Raw genomic sequence first — 17,611 nt, 5'->3', positions numbered from 1 at the left:
CTTTTTATTTAATATTGTTGGGTAGATCACAACTGTGAAGTCGAATAACATCTTACCCTGCCTTCGTGTCTGGGTTTGAAATACAATGTGTAGCAGAAACTAGGAAAGATATCCACTGTTAAGGTCACTTCAGGTCTATGACCCAAGTACTACATGACACTTTTCAGTGCTTTATTCCACCTGGAAAGGTCTCGAGTTCCTACAAGGACCTGTTGGAATTAACTGATTGACCAGCTCCCACCTGCCCTTGCTGGTTCCCCTCTAAAAAGACATCAGCTCTACCAGGGCTCACCAGCTACTGCCGCTGCACAGTTGTGTGGCTGCATCTCCTAGAAGTGACTCCTACACCCCCGGCCCTTTCTCTCATCTATTGCTTGGGACAACTTGGGTGATGTAGACCCCAGTGCCAAAGCTGCAATAAGAGACCCCTGTCTCTGCAGGGCTGACTCGACCCTTGCTTCTTCCCAAGCTAGAGGAGCTAAGCCACTTTGCAGGTGCGAGGCTTTGGAAAGGAGCTCAAGTGCAGGAAAAGGACGTGGGGCAGTGGCAGGGTGCAGAGGACTTACTGGCCTGCTTGGCTTTCTCTGCGTATGTGGTGGTCAGGTCTTCATCAACTGGGTGCTCCACGGGCCCCACCATGGGGATGAGGTGGCGCTCCGCTCGGATAGCCTTGGTGGCGTGGGGTAGGAGCATCGCCTCCGGGGAAGGCTCCCGCCCCTCTGCTGAGGGTGGCCACAGCGCTCCTTCGCTCTCTGAGAACGGCGTGTCCGTGCGGCTGCTGGGCGGGCAGGCAATCTCCCTCTTGGCCACCCCACTGGAGCTGGCCACCTCGGCTCCCCCCTGCGCAGTGGCCTCTGGCGTGCTCTCATAGCCACTCTGTTCGGACAGGGACACCTCGTCCTGGGTCACGTCCACCTTGCTGTTGGTGCTGCCAGGTGGGGAGCGCGGGCTCTTCTTGCGGGCCCGGCGGTGCTTCTCCTGGGCCACGTTGTCGGCATCGCTGTCAGTCTCACCGTAGTAGGCCTCGCTGTCAGGCGGGGAGGTGAGGCTCTCCAGGTGCCTCTGTGCCTTCCGGGGCTGCGGAGGCTGCGTGGTGGCCGGGGCTCCTGCCGGCCTGGAGCTCAGCAGCTGCGCCGGGGGGCTGAGTGGGGATGGCGGGGAGAGCACTCGCTGCCCCGGGGAAGGGGAGCGCTGCAGCCGCGGGCCAGTCTGGTCCCCACCAACTATTCTGCAGGAGAAGGAAAAGCAGTGAGCGAGGTGGGGGGAGCTGCAAGGAACCCCCCTGTGAGGAGAGAGCACACTGGAGAGGGAGGGCTGAGGGCTGAGCTGGTGTTTCAGGTGTCTTTCATGTGGCACAGATAGATACCTACAGGGCAGGCACATCTCTGACATCAGCTACTTGCTCTCATCCTGATTTTCTGCTTCATGACCTCTTTGAAAACCAGGTTTTAAACACTCGAAAATCAGAATGTCCTGAAAGCATAAAAATCTACCCAGCTTGCTTAATCAGCTCCCAGGCATTTCTCTTTGGGAGGTAAATTCCTGCCCAGCAAGCATTCCTCAGCACAGCTGGCCGTGCCCACTCAGCCTGCTGGGCAGGGCTGCGAGGTGGTGCCCTGGCTGTCACGCTGCTCTCCAGCTGCTCCTGCAGCTGGAACTGCATCTCAGACCTGTGCCAGCTCTGCACACCAGGGCATCCCCCAAACTGCTCCAGCAGTTTAGTTCTCTGAAGGAAGAAGTCGGTGCTGTTTGCTTGCCCAGCCTTCTAGACGGGAGTAAATAGCAAATACTTAGAAGAAAAGGACCCAAGCACTCTGTGGAGGTAGGTGAGAAGATCTGTGGCCAGCTCGCTGCAGGCTGCTTCACAAGCTAGCTGCCAGTGTCTGGATTTTGACGACTGCATTGCAGACATGCCAGCCCAATCCATGCTGGCATTTGCCTTTGGCTTAGACATGGCAATTCCAACCTGTGAGTCAGCTGGAAGGATGACTGGGGTAGGAACAGGACAGACTGGGACAGTCAGTCCGACTGCTGACTGCCAGAGGGAGAACTGGCTCTGCTGATGGGAAACAAGCCAGCTCTGTCCTCCCTCTCCTCAGGAGCAAGCCCAGAGTTCAAAGGCAGTTTGATTCTGGACCACACAGATGGGGTGGGGAAAATCCTCCTTCCCTTGCCAGAGTCACCAGGGCTTGTTGGATTTATAAAGGAGCCTCACATATTTGCCTTTTGAGCATGCATACTGGGAAGTCAGGTAGAGTATGGCCTCTGTAAAGCTGTGGAGTTCATGACTTGAATCCCAGTTCTTTTTTATCCAGCCTCTGAACTGTGAAAAATATATATACATGTCAAATGTAAGACTTGTTGTAAGCTAAGGGTGGGACAATTTCTCTATTTATTTTTTCTAATAATATTTGTATTATGAACTCTTACTGGGGAGCAAACACAAACCTCCCTAAGCAAAACAAAGAAGTCCTTCCTCATCTTTAAACGCTTGATCAGATAGCTGAAAATCATTGCTGCTTATAAGCCAATTTCTGTGGTTCTGCACTGTACATTCAGGTCACAATCTTCCTTTTTCTCTTCACACGCATTCCACACCAACAGAGATACTTTCTTTTTCAACAGAAATACATACAGCCCTGCATACTGCAGTCATCCAGCCACCTCTCCTCTCTGAAAAGAGCTAATTGGTGTTTTCCTTGGGAATATAGATATAGATTGGGAATAGAGATGTGATGAGAAGGCACTATTTCATGATTCTCCAGTACCCCAAAAGGAAGCCAACTTCATTGATTAGTTACGTTATTCCCAAGCCATCTGATGTTGGCTCTCAGAGGGCTGATCTGTGAGCCCTGCGAGAAGCCTGCCGTTGTCACATTGCTAATTCAAAGAGTGCTAATTTTGGTCCAGAGGAATTTGCCTGGGCACCTGTTGGCTGCAGATGGGCTCCAGTGGGGTGAGATAAGGCCTTGGCAAGGAGCCAGGCGCTATTCCGGCCACCTTGTTCAAGGCTCACTCATCCCACTTAATCACAGCAGTACAGGGAGAGCACATCAGAAGGCACTGTAGCCTTCCCCAAAGCCAAGGGAAGGAGCCTACATGTTCTTGCTTTTCTTCCTTCTCTGAGCACTGCCCACCTCCACCCCCAATCTACAGATGCCAGCAACCAGGGTGGCTGTCCCTCCCCTCTGCCTTCTCAGGGCTGCAGAAAATCCCATTTCTCAAACACCTTCAACAGGGCCTTATTTCCTGAGGGCAGCTTCTGAGTTGGCAGTGGTGTGGACTAGCTGGGACCTCACACAGCTTTGCTGCCGTCGTCTTTACCTGATTCATTTACAGCTTGTGCCTCATTTAACGTACACTGAGGCACTGGGCTGGCTTTAGCACAGGTAGAAACAGTGAAGTTATTGGGACCATTTGTGTGCTTAAATTTGAGCCTGATTTCTAGTATTCTGGAGACTGGAGCTCTCACCGGAGATAGTTCTTCCTGGAGAAACGGACTCACCTACATACCTCTGAGCTTTGTAGAAGTCCCTGTTGGACTATAGTGGTCTGCCGTAGCAAACACTGAGGTAATTTTTGTGTCACTCTTTGTCCTGGCTCAGTTATCCAATGCATCATCAAATCCATTTCTACAGAATGAACTGGGTCTCTGTTAATTCCTGACTTGAATTGTCCTATGTCAACTGTTTGGTTGTAGCCTAAATTGCTCACTCTTAGCAGCACAGTCCTCACACTGCAAGTATTTCCCTCCAGCCTAAGGGGCTGGGACATGGAAATCTGGGGTGAGTTCAAGCCCAGTGCTAGGCACTCTGGAGAGCAGCACAGAGAATGGATGACCACATGTTAGCCATGCGGAACTCCTTCTAGGATGGCTCACAGAATAGAGAAACCAAAGGCTCCCTGCCTGCCTTCTTCCTGCCAGGTGTAGATTGCTGTGCTGGGTGAAGCTGCTGTGCTGCCTGCACTCTCAGCATGGTGCTGGGGAACAGGTTACCTTTTCACCCGGATGTTGAGCATGCCGTTGGAGGAGTCAATGATCTGCATGGCAGTAGCATGGGAGAGGCCAGCACACGACTTTCCATTGATAGATACTAGCACATCATTTTCCCACAGGCCTCCACGGCATGCTTTGCTTCTCTTTCGGATCTGAAAAAAACAGAACAGAGAGGATAGGGATGAAAGTCAGAACAGCAGCTCTTTAGTGCAGTTGCTTGTCTCCTGCTGACCCTTTTATTGCTCCGTCCCTGAAAGAATAAAATAAGGCCTAAGACTACTGTGCTGCCACTATGATGGACCAGTCCCCTGTGCCTTTTGGCATCTGCATTTGTGGTAGTTCCTTATTCCCAACTCTCCCTGTATGTGGCTGCGTGTCAGCATTTCCAGCTGTACCCACTCCTGTGATTCTGTGGTGTGATCCCTGACACACACAGAGCCCCTGCAGATGGGATGCAGATGTCAGCCCTCGAGGAAGCTGACATCGCGAAGAGTTGGGGGCTCTCTGGCACTTCCTGCTGTCAAGTATTCCTGCTCGAACAGCTTTGGCCAATGTATTTCTGGACATCTGCATCATGCCGTATGGTGTCCTGTTACACAAGCGTAAACGTGGAGTAAATCTTTAGCCTTAACAGGAGCTGTGCGAGATATGCGTTGCTTTGTCTGAGAAGGGAGTCTGGGGCTCTAGTTCCAGACTAGTCCCTAACCTGGCCTCTCGTGGCCATCTTATGTGGTGGCCACACCAAATATTTCCTCTTCCTTCTGTTCTCAGTTATCCGAGTTATCTTCTGTATCTCAGTTAAACTTCTCACTGAAACCCACAACACAGTCTAGCATTTCTGTTAGAGCAAGCAAGCAAACAAAGTGCCCACTCGGCCTGAAAACACAGAGCTCTCCCATGTAGGTAAGCAATGGGACAGTTTTCTTGTAGGACAGCTTGGCACCCATAATGCACTCATTTTGCACGTAGAGGAATTGCCAGACAAAAACACTTCATGAGAGCAAATCGTGCCTAAATGCACTAAATTTGTAAATTCTTCTAGAAATTTTATTCAGATCTTGCAGTTAAGTGAGAGACAAATCAGTGCAGAGCTGTTTAACAGAGGGTGCAGCGATCCCTGAAGAGAGGTAATGTGCAGCACGGCACCTTCTCCCATATCTTAGAGTTTGCTGCTTGAGCAACCAGACTCAGCCATAATCCTCTGAGGGGCAAGAGCAGCACTCCTTGCGGGTCAGCCTGTCAGAACTGGAAGGTACTGGGGATGAAGATGGAAAGAGGGGGGATACACTCTGAGTTTTCTGTGTGTTCACTGGCACTTTATCACCCTGTAGCCTCTCCAGCTTGACCCCAAATTTTGCCTCTGTGCTTAAAATAGGGACTCTCTCATCCCAGCTGCCATATCCATCAGCCTCTGTCATTTTAGGCCTTTATCTCCCTCCTTGTTAATAAAAGCCAGGAATGAAAACATGTGGGTCTGTAATGAACCACTGCTGAAGAGCTACTTTTCTGCTGTTACAGTACAAATATTGCTTCCTGATACTCCCTCAAGGTGCAGCTGTTAACTGAGAAGAAATAGCAGACTCGTTTTCCAGTGCTGCCTACTGAGACTGCAGCTAATGCAGAGGGTTAGGGGGCTGCAGGGAGGGGAGAAGGAAGATGTCCCCCTGGTATTCCTCAGAAGGCCAACTGCTGCTCCATGCCAAGTGCGTTGTGCCCAGCACTGGATGGGAACACACTTGCTGAGTACCTCTCCGAATTTTGGAGTGTGGGAAGTGAGGGTTAAAACTGTCAGCAGGTGCTGAGAGCATTCTTCACATCCCATCATACTCCTCCATGCTCACTGAAACCAGCTGGTCGTGGGCTGCTGACCACCCAGCCCAGAGCCGTTCGGCCTCACCAGCATCTCACCAGCCTCTGGTCCCTCAGCACCGCAGGAACCTGCCAGCGACCACTTGGCACTCCCAGGTCAAGATGCACTCACGCACAGCCTGCTGCTGCTTCAGCACGCTTAGATCAGAGCAGGCTGATGGGATGTCAGCTGCCCCGTGTGGGCTGAGCAAGGTGGGTAGGCAGTGCATGTATTTTATGGTTAGCACACATGCCGGCCCATCGGCTCTGGCTTGGTCTGTGCTCGGACTTTCCCAGGGTGGCAGGAGGTCCGCAGGCAAAAGCTGCTCTAGTTACTCCAGTGCTGCTGTGGGAGCTGCGAGCTAGCTCTGTAATCCAGGAGGAGAGGTCTCCCCGTCTCCATTCCTCCTTGGGAAAACATGCACAGTGTCCAGCCCAGGAAGAGACCTATAGAGTCTGAAAATAGCATGTAAGTGTTCCTGGCTGTCAGTCCCCCACAGGTTTATAAATCCTTCCCCAGAACTTTGCAAATCTGCTTCCCTGGGGCAGAGGGAAACGTCCTGCTCACAGCTTCGTTTTAATGACAACTCCCACCCCACTGCATTTGCCAGAGAGGAGAGCAAAGGGGTTAAAGGCAGAAGGGGAATGAATCTGCAGGGAGACAGCACACCCCGCAGAAAGGACAGGACTTAATGCACAACCACGTCCGCAGGCTGCAGTCCTGCTTCATTACTTCACGAGTGCCAGCACAGTGCTGTGGAGCCCTTTAATGACAACCGGGAGCCTGCACGTCTCACCTCTCACTCGCAGGGAAGGCAGCACTGAGCCCTCGGCGTGCCAGGCCAGGCTCACTGCCCACCCTGAAGGTCAGGCTGCCCTCCCGCTCGGCCATTTGCTGCCCATGTCGGAAAGATGCCCTCTCCTGGGCGCCCAGCAGCCTCAGGAAGCGGCACTAATGGAGCTCTGCACAGGCTGCAGACAGGGAGGACGGTGTCACCCAGCAGCTCTTTGGAAGAGGATGGGGAAAGGATGGGAAAGGAATCCTTCTGTAGGGATGGGACAAGTGGGATTTCAAAGAGAAATCCTCTCTGCTTTCTGAAGCAGATCCCTCGAGCACTTTCTTGTGCAAGTGAGAGGCAGCAGTGAGGGACTCTGAGAAAGCCAGGGGTAGCTTCAGGGGATTACACTACCCAATCTGCAAGGATTGGCCTCTCCCTTTGGAGGGGAAAACCCCACAAATTCTCTTCTAACTACCTATCTGGTATACTTTCCACTCCTTGCCTCAGTAGACACCACCCCCTCCCCATTGCACACTTTGGCTCACTTGGGAGAAACGTCCTGCTTACTTTTCAGCTGGGTTTAGGGAATCCCAGTATCAGGGCCTTACTGATCCATGCTCCTCAAAATACAAATCAGTATGGAATACTGGAACAATAAAGTAATGAAATACACTGACACAGAAGATTGTCCCTCTCACTGCACTCACACCAAGACTTCTGTTGTGACAAAAGAGCTCTTGTCAGAGAGGTTTGGTGTTCTACAGCACCTACGTACATGCACGTATATATGCCTGTTTTCCTTTATGCCTGTTTTCCTTTATGACATCGCCCTGTTTCTCTAATTGATCATATTGAATCAGATGGGAGGGAAGGGACAGAAGCAGCTGAGGTCAAAAAAGGAAGAGTGAAAGCAACAAATGACAAAGAAAGTAAGAAGAAAAGGTGTTGAAGGGAAGGCCAGTGCTAGGAGAGGCTGAGAAGGCTAGGACTGGGGTGAGGCTCTAGCAGAATTTTCTCAGCACAGCCTTGAAGAGACAAAAGGACATGCTGCTCACTGGACATGTTTTGGGCGAATTCAGTCTAGCTTTCGGGAATGCACGGGAGGAGGGGGTCAGATACAACTTGGCAGCATCTGTCCTTCAGTATGGTCTATATTTAGGTAGTGGTATGTGGGGGGTGAACACACGCTGGGATGCTAAGAATAGAGCAATCCTGATAGTAACTCGGTGGCTTCCCATCTTGCCTGAGTACAGCCCATGGAACCTGTCTTGAAACTCTGCAACCACCCTCCCTGCTGGCTACAACCCCTTCCTCATAAAAAAAGAAAGATGCTGTGGGTAATCAGAAGTGGTTTGCAGAGCCTTTCAGGAATCAGCTCTAACAGGTACATGCCATCTTCACCCTTGCCTCCCCAAGGCACTTAACACCTCTCTCATCAGCAGAGCTCAATCTGTACAGCAGGAAGACAAATTACATTATCCTAAAATCTGCCCAGCAGCAACTGAGCAAGCTCAGGCCAAGTAAGAGTTGTATGTTGACTACAAGTGGTCTTTCTCCTTCCCCTCTCTGATTGCATCTCACATCGTACAGCTGTCCTCCTTTCCCACCGCAGCTACAGTGGAGTAGTTGCACCCCATGGCAATTCGGCAGCATTTATATTTTATTTCCAGTCTTCAGTGAAATGTAGTCGCGTCACAGGGTCCCCAAGGAGGGGTAAGAGCTGCCTTGTTGTAGTATGAAGCAATATAAAGCATTACCAAAGGGGAATGAACTCAGGCAAGATCTGAAGAGCCAACCAACATCAGGGTCTGCTCCTCCCAGAACTTCCTGCTCAGCTGAACCACAAACACAGCAGCTGATAGCTGCAAGAGAAGAAGCAAACACCCTCCACCTCTTCTTTCAGCACATCTGTGTTGACATTATTTTGGTTACTGGAACAGTTTGGTTTTCCTATGGGGCCAGGGCCGAATCTTTATTTGTGCAAGGAAAAATACACCCCTGTGGTTAAAGCACTAGACTGGCATCCAGGAGGCCTGGATGAGTTTTTGTGTGACCTTGGAGAAAACACTCACACTGTGAACTGTAAATGACAGGAGCCTAGAAATCAAGAAGTTTTTCAATAATCATTTGCTCTGACTCTTAGATTTTCTTTGTCTCAGCTGCCCATGTGAACATAAAGATCCAGTAAGATACTATTTCTATGCCTTGGCTGTTAAGGATACACATAGCATCATATCTTTGTGGTAATGCTGTATTTTTATTAGAGGAGAATATTTACTCTAACCTATTATAACTACACTATCCGTTACAATTACACTTTATTTTGTGCCAATAACTTCCAATAACTGCCCAAACACCTTGTTCCAGGTTAAGAGGTGGCACTGGATGACTTGCATCTTGCTAAAGCAGGTCCTGTGTCCCTGCAGACCTACTTCAAAGGTCATCCACAGTGAAGCTTAAGCAGAGGGTATTGTAACTCCCTGTTTAAGGAAGAGAACAGACATTTTCTGGAATAATAAATGAACACATCAAGAGAGGGTGGTAAAAGAATGTATCTTGAACACAAGGACAGATTGGGTGGTTTCTGGGCAACGGATTTGGAGATGAAACCTGGTGGTGGCAGAAGATGCTGGTGCTAGACAATCCACTAAGTGTGTACAAGATTCCTCTAGTCTGTTACCACCTAGAGTGCACTGGTGAGAGGGATATAGCTATCCCAGTGTTGGACAGAGAAGACATCTTCAGTGCACTGGGCCTAATTCTGATTTGTACCAGTGGGTACAACCGATGCAAAACAAACACAGGCAAGCAGGGGCTGTTAGTTTTGCCTGTCTGTTGAAACCAAGCACCTTAAAAATGTATTTTGTGCTGATATTACAAGGGAGAAAAACAGAAAACAACCCCAAACAATCTACCTTCTTTGCCTAAGCAAAGGTTAGCATGGAGCTTGCTGTTGGGAACAAGTGCCTAGCCAAAGTTGACTGCAGGTAGACAAAAAGAGGCTTTATCTCCATGGCCTTTTGTTACTTGATAGGAGAGTGGCTGAAAAGTGAGTGAAGTGTTATACCACTGACAAAGAATAATGCCACATGTACTGCAATAGATACTAAAAGTATTTGGTAAGCATTTTGCTTTCAACAGAGTGAACCAGCAGGATATCAAGGGTTTTTCATATGAAGCAAGGATTCAGAAAGAACAGATAGGTATATCAAAAAGCAGGAGTCCTGGTGCCCACATCTAGCTGCTGGGACAAGAGATGGGAGTGTTCAGAAGAAACATGCTCACCTATTTCATGTAGATCTCTTTCTAGATGTTCAGCCTTCTTCCTCATGAGATAAAAGATTTTAGATCTAAGGGAATTAGAGCTCACAAGCAAATCCAGCTACCAACATTTTACAGTGTCAGGCAGTGAGCCAGGCCAGGAGTGGGAGGGCCTTGAACACAGGGCAGAGTCATCCAGAGACATGGCTTCAGTCCTCCAGAACAAGATGCTCTCAACCTTAGCACTATGTGCTGGTGCTGTGCAGTGAGGATAAAAAAACTTTGAACAAAACCCTTATTCAGAACAGAGGACTCTTTTTAGTTACTATCTATTGTTGAACAGATGCAGTCTCAAGTATAATATGCCTCCAAAGCATTACACTTAGGCAGGGCCAACTTGAAGATGACATACCTACTATTATTTTGATAGAATTAGGATACAATCCAAGTCAAAAACCATGTCTGTAAGAAGTTATTGTACACAACATTCATCATATTTGCAAGTGTGGGCTACCACACCAAAAGACAGCACTCATTAACCTTAATAGAGCCTCTCTGAAATTGTCTGAGATGGATGAGCACCACACTTCTGCAGCTCTGTGGCCAGGACAGGACCAGCCAGGACAGGAAGGGATTAGACAAACAGCCCTTTCACCTGAAGGATTCAGAGAGACTTTGGCACAGAATTGTACCTGTAGCAGGTTGAATAATGCCAGCAAAATGCTTGTTAGTGTCAAACCATTGAAATGGTCCTTGTCCCACCTTTGGCTCCGGCCAGCTAGTGCTCTCCTGAACAATTCCCAGGCACAGTTTGGGAGCTAGAACAGGCCATTGCCCATGAGCAGATTGCATGTGGCCACCCTGCTAAGGAGAACAGAAGAGTTTTAACTGCTGGGCATTGCTCCATGCTGTATGGCTCCATGGCCTCCATGCCAGAGTGGTCCCAGGCACATTTAACGCACCACGTACAGATGTAGCTGGTGTGGTTTCCCCACAGCTGCTGATAGTCACCTGACAGACATGCTTCCTGCCTGCTAAAGCATAAATAGGATGCAAAGACATAACTGTCCAGTCTCTTCACCTCTGCAAGGAGGAGACTGGAAGCTTTTCTCACAGTGTCCTTCAAGCAGAAGTCTTAGATGAGCCGTGAAAGCAAAAAGCATGAGGCAGCACAGCTGTGGTCACACAGCAGAGGAGAAATGATTCAGGACAGTAATGTGTGGAGGACCAGAAGACAACATCCAATTTTTTCATAGGCGTGACTTCATCATGTCCCTTGGAACACGAAGGTAGGCAGGGGAAAGAAAAGATTTAACAGAGTGAAATGGCTTGAGGAGTGAGAGAGGAGTACTATACCAAGGGTTAAAGAATAGCTGAGAGCAAGTGTAGACTAAAAATCAACTTCCTAATTGTTTTCTAACTATCACAGACTTCCCAATCAGACTGGAGAGCAATCTTTCAGTTAGTGTTCTGGAGGGAAGAAGATACATCTAGTACCCTACATTAGGGTGAAGTTGATGAATTTGTGAAGTCCTTCTAGTCTTGTTTTAAAATAAGTAGATACTGCCACTTAGCATTTCCTGTGTCATTTCACTGAATAAAAGCTCTTTTTGGTCTAAACCACAACCCTGTACTCCACAGTAAAGACAGTTTGCAGGGAATGGCATAACCAGTGATCCCTTCCATCCACACAGCCTGCTCTCCGTGCTTGACAGGGAGCGCCTGTATAAAGCTACTTCCCTTGCAGGTAGCTCCAAGCCCCTGGTGATAGAAGGAATTGTGAACCAGATCCTTGGCTGATACAAATCAGCAATGGTGATTTGCAGCTGCAATAACACGGTTTTCTCTTTTGGCCACCTTCCTATGATTATCTTGGAGGTGCTATCCCCTCATCTCTGCTGGGAAGGGCAGAGCTCTCCTTCCAAGCTCTGCACCTCGCTCACTGCTGTCCCAGCGCTGCGCTGAACTTGCAGCTCCTCGGCCACAGCGCAGCCCTGGAGCCCCTGTGCCCTCACAGTACATGGTGACTGCCAGGCTCCTCTGAAAGTCCCACTGGCACCGCAGCCAGCTCTCCTTCACTGGCAGCCAGTGGTGGCACCTGTCTAGGCACTGACAGGCCATAAAACATGCCCAGGAGCACTCCCAAAACTGCCTGAGTAACTCCTTCCACAGCGCTGCCAGACATACGCAGCACTCCAAAGCCAGCGTTAGTGACTGCTATAGAGAAGGCTGCCAATCACACCTTAGATGTTATGTTAAATGTCTGCAGGAACAGGTACAGACCTGCCTGTCCACCTTTCACTGTACAGAGGAGAGGCAGAGAGAGTGCTTGCAAATCTGCAAGCCATCAGCCCTATTTGGGTTGGAGCTGGCAGCCTTCAGCAGGAATAATGTCACATGAGCAAAGGCGAACAGGACAGAGCAGCCAGGCCATGGGTCACAGGGGCCAGTGGCATGGCATACGGCAGCAGGGCTCTCTGTTATCTGGCAGAGGAGACAGTAGAAACAGAGGATTTGCAGTAGAGAAACACACAAGAAAGTAGAGATAGGTAAGAAAGAGGTAAAAGGGAGGTTGTCGTGAACTGCTCTTAAACAACAAAACAGTTGTTGCTTTTAATAGCTATCCAGTCCTGTGGTCACTGCTTCCCCTAACGATTCACTCCATTGCTGCAGAGTATTTGTGCAAAAGTGGGAACTGAAAGGAGCCTCCTGAGTTAAAAGGGCCAATCCTCTGTTGTTTCACACGCCAGGCTGTTTACTCCAGCTCATAACCTGATTTTAAGAGGTTTTCAGTTGTTTGCCTGGATTGGAAAGTTGTTGCCAAATCTCCCTGGTTAGTTACCTCTGGTCTTTCTGTGCACACTTGATCGTTGACAATGCTGTCCTATATTTGAACAGTGCTGCTGGTGTTTGCCCAACATCTATTTGTAGACAGCAATCATATCTCTCAACCTTTGTGCTAGATGAAAGAAGCCTTCTCTCCTGTCCTTTTCTATGGCTGCTCTACCTGAAATTAATTTTTTTTCAAAGTGGCTGGCACCATAGGTGTGGTAATTCCAGTGAATTCTCACTTGTACATCAGACAGCAACATCAATGCCTTCCTGTTTTGGTTAAATGTAGCTCAGCTGACGCTCATTTGTTTGCCTTTTTTTCAGAAATGCATCATTTTGCTAGCTCATTATCCTCTTGTGATGCACTAATATGCCCAGATCTGTCTCCTCTACCATCAGTACCTCTTGGAAAGCTTCTTGTTTCCACTAATTTCTTCAGTAGTACTTGTGGACCAGACTAAGCTGGAGGTACAAGTGTCTTCTGTGCTTTTTATAGTAACTAACTGGGTTTCCCTCTAATGGAATAAATCTTGTTTTGTAGAAGACTCCCTAAAGGCAGTACATGTACTTGTACCATCTTAAAGCTGCCCTGTTGATCCTAAAAATGATTTCCCTAATATAGCTCCATGTTATGTTTCTGCTTTGGCTGATGACGGATTTAATGCTTATGTCCTATCTTACGACTTTTCTCAGACTAGCTATTTCACATTTTATTTAGTTTCAAGTGCATTTGATGCACATACCGTTAGTGCAAAGAAATCCTCCAGGATCTGATGGTATTATTCTCCATTACTGTACGCTCTTTTCAGAGTGGGTGAACCTTCTCATCATTATAGCTTCCCCTTGCAAGGTATGCTGTACATGTCAGGAAAATGTGCTTTTGCTTCAGCCTTTCTAAAATAAAAATCTTACCATCTGTGGACACTTTTTGTTTCTTACTTCTGAGCTTATTTTCTCTTTCCTGCTGTTTCTGGCCAAAGATCTGTTGTGTTGCGTTGCTGTGTTGTTGTGTTGCTACCACACAGCCACTGAGCTATACAAAGTCACCTTTGGTTTGGTAAGGGGTAGTGTGAATTCTCATTATCCTCTATCTGCTTCACTGGGTAAGAGTTAAAAGATTCATTACAAATGATAATAAGCTAAATGTGAAAGCACAGTAGTTCAACTGATTTCAGTTATAAGGACATTGCTGTAACTAAGAACAGATAGAGGTTTTGTTTTCCTTTTTGGGTTCTTTAATCTTATATTTTCCCTATATTTGTTTCTCTAGTTCCCCATATTTCAATCCTTCCTAATTTCTGCAGAATTATTCATGTCCTCTGTTGATCCTTTATCCTGCTGTGTATCTGCCTGCTGAGCATATTAATGTCTGTTGTTTTTTCAGCTTACTCATTACCAAGTTGATATTTTAATATAACCCTAATTTAAAAATCATCTACTCTTTTCCACTGAGGGTTCCCCAGACATTAATAAATTCTCTTTTGCTTCTTCTTTTGCCTCACCCTCCACTCCTACCATATCTGTTTTTACGAGACTGAATTGTTATGGTACCACCAATCCTTCATATACACATCAGACATTTTTTAGCACACAGACACTGCAAATGATTGTTAGGGTGGAACAAAATATTCAGTGTGTGCTTTCATAGGAAAGTTTAAGACAAAAAGAATAGACATATGCAGTTACAGATCTGGAACCATGTAATCAGTAGAAATTAATATTAGCATTTCAATCTTGCTTATGTTATTTAAACTTGAGCTTTTTCGTCAATACCCACTGGGAGGGAGAAGGGAAGGGAAGGGATACAACAGGCCTAAAGAGTTTTCAGAAATAACAGATATCAAGAACAGGAATTAAAGTGATTGATCATTTGATTGATATCAATCAGATTGAGAATAATCTTCCATATAGAAAAACAATAAAAAGATGATGATGTAAACATTAGAAAGAAGAAAGGCAAGAGGAACTGTGACTGTGTAAAATGATCATTTAAGACAATGAATTTTCCATGGATTTGTAATACAACAAAGAGTGACTCAAAACGGGAAATCCTACTTTGTGCAATATTTAGTCTTTGGAATGTCTGACCGCATGATGTTATTGGATCTTCATTGGGAAACAGTTGAGATTTAATCAGACAGGTAAAACTAGTTGTTCACAAGTAATTATCTGTTTATGTATAGGGTAAAACACCAGGACTGTCAATTCTCATGTACTTCATAGGGTATGCTCATAATCAGCTGGGGTGAAAATTTCCATCGGCATTGCATTACTAGAAAATTAGATGCATTGTTGAAGTTTACAATTTCCTCTGACACACCTGCGTTGCAAGAAACACAAGGGAGACAGGAAGCAGGAGGTGGACTGACCATTAACCTCGTCTGGTATAGCAATTCCAGCATTTCTACATAACTACAGTGTAAACCATTTATATATAACTTATTTGTTATATCTGATTAATTTCCACTCATTCGGCCCAAATAAGTTTTTTATCTGCTTAGCTCTTCTTCAGCCAGAATGGTATAGAGAAACAATTTGATTCAACATCCAAGGGCAAGCATCTTTCCTTAGTGCTACTCCTATGATTTTTCTAGTCTAGAAGTTGAAATTGCCTTAAATGACAGCACTGGAATCCCCAGGGACACCCAACTGTATCCACTCAAGTATTTTCTGGTACCTCCAGGATATTCGTGTCTGTATCTTCTTCCGTATTTTCTACAGATTCATCCATGTTCCTGTTCTGTCCTTCCCCATTCTGTCCAAATAGATTTTGCTCTAAGAACCAAAGCACTAGTAACAATTTCTGTTCTGATAAGACAAAGTTTTCTTGGCTTAGAACTTCTCTTTCTCCCCAAGAGTCCTTTCTTTGACAGCAACTAGCTTACTAATAGACCCTTCTCATTTATCTAACCTGTCTTTCCATGCATGCACAACATGTTCTTCACCATACTAACAAACACTCTGTTATTTGACCTTACCTCCACGAGGCAGGCTCAGTCTCAGTGACACCTCCCTCTGACCACATGTCCCAGTGCTGTGCAGTGGCTCTGATATCATGGAGTGGAGGCTGAACAAAGCAAACTGCACATCCACAACTCAAGGGTCCCAGCTCTAATAAACCAGTGGAGCTCTAACAAACCAATACAGCTCTAACAAACACAATACTGCCCTCTTTCTCTGTGTGATATCATACGGCCACAATCCCTGGTCAGGATTCCTTAGTGTTGGGACCATTCCCATCTTTGGCTCCCAGAAGATCCAGATGCTGTTAGAGGTTTGGCAGATGCTTTGCAGTCAACATTTTGGTCCAGACTTCATTCTACAGGTGTGTCAATAGCAGAATCCTAACTGCAGAAGAATGAGGAGTTGATCTTTCAACTCAAAGAGCCAAAACCTGAGATTCAAACTTCTGCTCTCTGCCTGGTAACAGAGGAGTCAGGTTACTCCCTGAATTCTGGGGGTTTATTCTCTTCTAAGCATTCTACATTCAGATAGGACCTTACTAGGTTCCCAGTAAGGATCCTTAAAGCCTTTCTTTGGAGACTGATTAAACAGTGTTGCCTCTATGACAGTGTTTATGGTCACCGGGATGCCAATAAATTCTGGATAATAATAGCCCCAAACAATAATTGTAAAAGCAGTCCTGCATGAAGAATGATTTATACTCAAATGGATTTGTATCAATTATATTTTCCATATTTTTTTCCTCACATTGAAAATATATATATATTTGCATTGTTAGACTTAAGATACAACACCAAGTTTGGGATGAAAGCTAGTTTTAGTTAATATCTTTCTGTAAGTGCTACTAATCCTGGAGCAATATTCCAGTCACCTTAAAGTGCAACTTGGTCTGGGCACTGGCTAGTTCTTGCTGCTGTTCTTTCCCAAGTACTCTTTATAAGACACTCAGTACCTCCTTCCTCTTCAATTCCAGTTTCTTGTCTATTGAAGGAAAACAACGAGTCAAAACAATTCTGCAAAATTTATGTGGCCAATGAAAATCCCATTTTGCTAATAACCACCGATTCCAGATACCTGTTTCAAGGATATTCCTTCTCTTCAGCACCTGAAGCTTTCTGAATGTTAGTTTTCCTACAGATAATGTTTCTTTATGTAAGAAATGTCTACTTCAGGGCCAAACTACAGAGTTCCAAACAACTTGATAGAAGTTACAGATAAACACTCCCTGACCTAGGGGCACAGAACACTTCATTTTAAAATTCTCTGTCAGACCCACAATCTATTTAAGGAAACAGAAAAGGTTGGGCAAAGCATTTTTTCACACCTGCTACTGGGTGCCTTCCAGCGAGACATCCCAAGATATCATTGTGTCAAAGCTAATGCAGCTGTTACAAGCTTAATAAACAGAGGCCCTTTTTTTCTTAATTTTTAGCCTACTCAGTCATCTTTATGTAAAGAAAACAGGGACAGCTGTTGATCAAAATTAGTGTAACACAAAGCTCATATTTGTTCCTTTTTATTATTTCACCTCTCTTCCAAACAACTGTTTTTCTTCAGTCCTTGAAATTGAACCCGTATTTGCTGCTTAGAGCATCAAAAATACTTCAGACAGTATTGAGAAAGCTTTGCCAATGTAAGAGACCCTAAGAAAAGCGCATCTATTTTGAAAGCTGGAAAATAATGAAGTGTTAGAGACAGTTTAATTGAATTACAAATATGGCTTCTGCTGCTTTGACTTCGGTTGCTTTTAATTTCGTTGGATGCCTTACACAAACACCGAAGCCTCCATATGTGAATGTGAGCCCTTTTTCTTGGATTTTCACTGCTGTTCTACCTCTGCAGACAACTGGGGGGTATTGCACATGTTATATGTAAACTGTGTGAGCTATCCAACTTGCACTGAGAAAGCAAGCACATCTTCACCAGACAC

At 46.3% G+C, this 17,611-nt stretch overlaps 1 protein-coding gene across 1 annotated transcript in view; it reads right to left on the bottom strand.

Annotated features, from left to right (window-relative positions):
* SYNPO2L (synaptopodin 2 like) overlaps positions 1–17,611 on the bottom strand; it is a 32,265-nt gene that overhangs the window by 14,335 nt on the left and 319 nt on the right. The window contains exons 2-3 of the mRNA XM_035541029.1: positions 3,998–4,149; positions 567–1,228 (exon numbers count right to left, since the gene is read on the bottom strand). Of these exons, the coding sequence (XP_035396922.1) occupies positions 567–1,228; positions 3,998–4,149 (814 nt within the window). The remainder of the gene's footprint in view (positions 1–566; positions 1,229–3,997; positions 4,150–17,611) is intronic.

The sequence above is a fragment of the Cygnus atratus genome, chromosome 7 (assembly GCF_013377495.2).
Source record: "Cygnus atratus isolate AKBS03 ecotype Queensland, Australia chromosome 7, CAtr_DNAZoo_HiC_assembly, whole genome shotgun sequence".
In the NCBI taxonomy this organism is placed as follows: Eukaryota; Metazoa; Chordata; class Aves; order Anseriformes; family Anatidae; genus Cygnus; species Cygnus atratus.
Note: the sequence above shows the minus strand (reverse complement) of the source record. Positions and strands in the feature narration are given on the sequence as shown.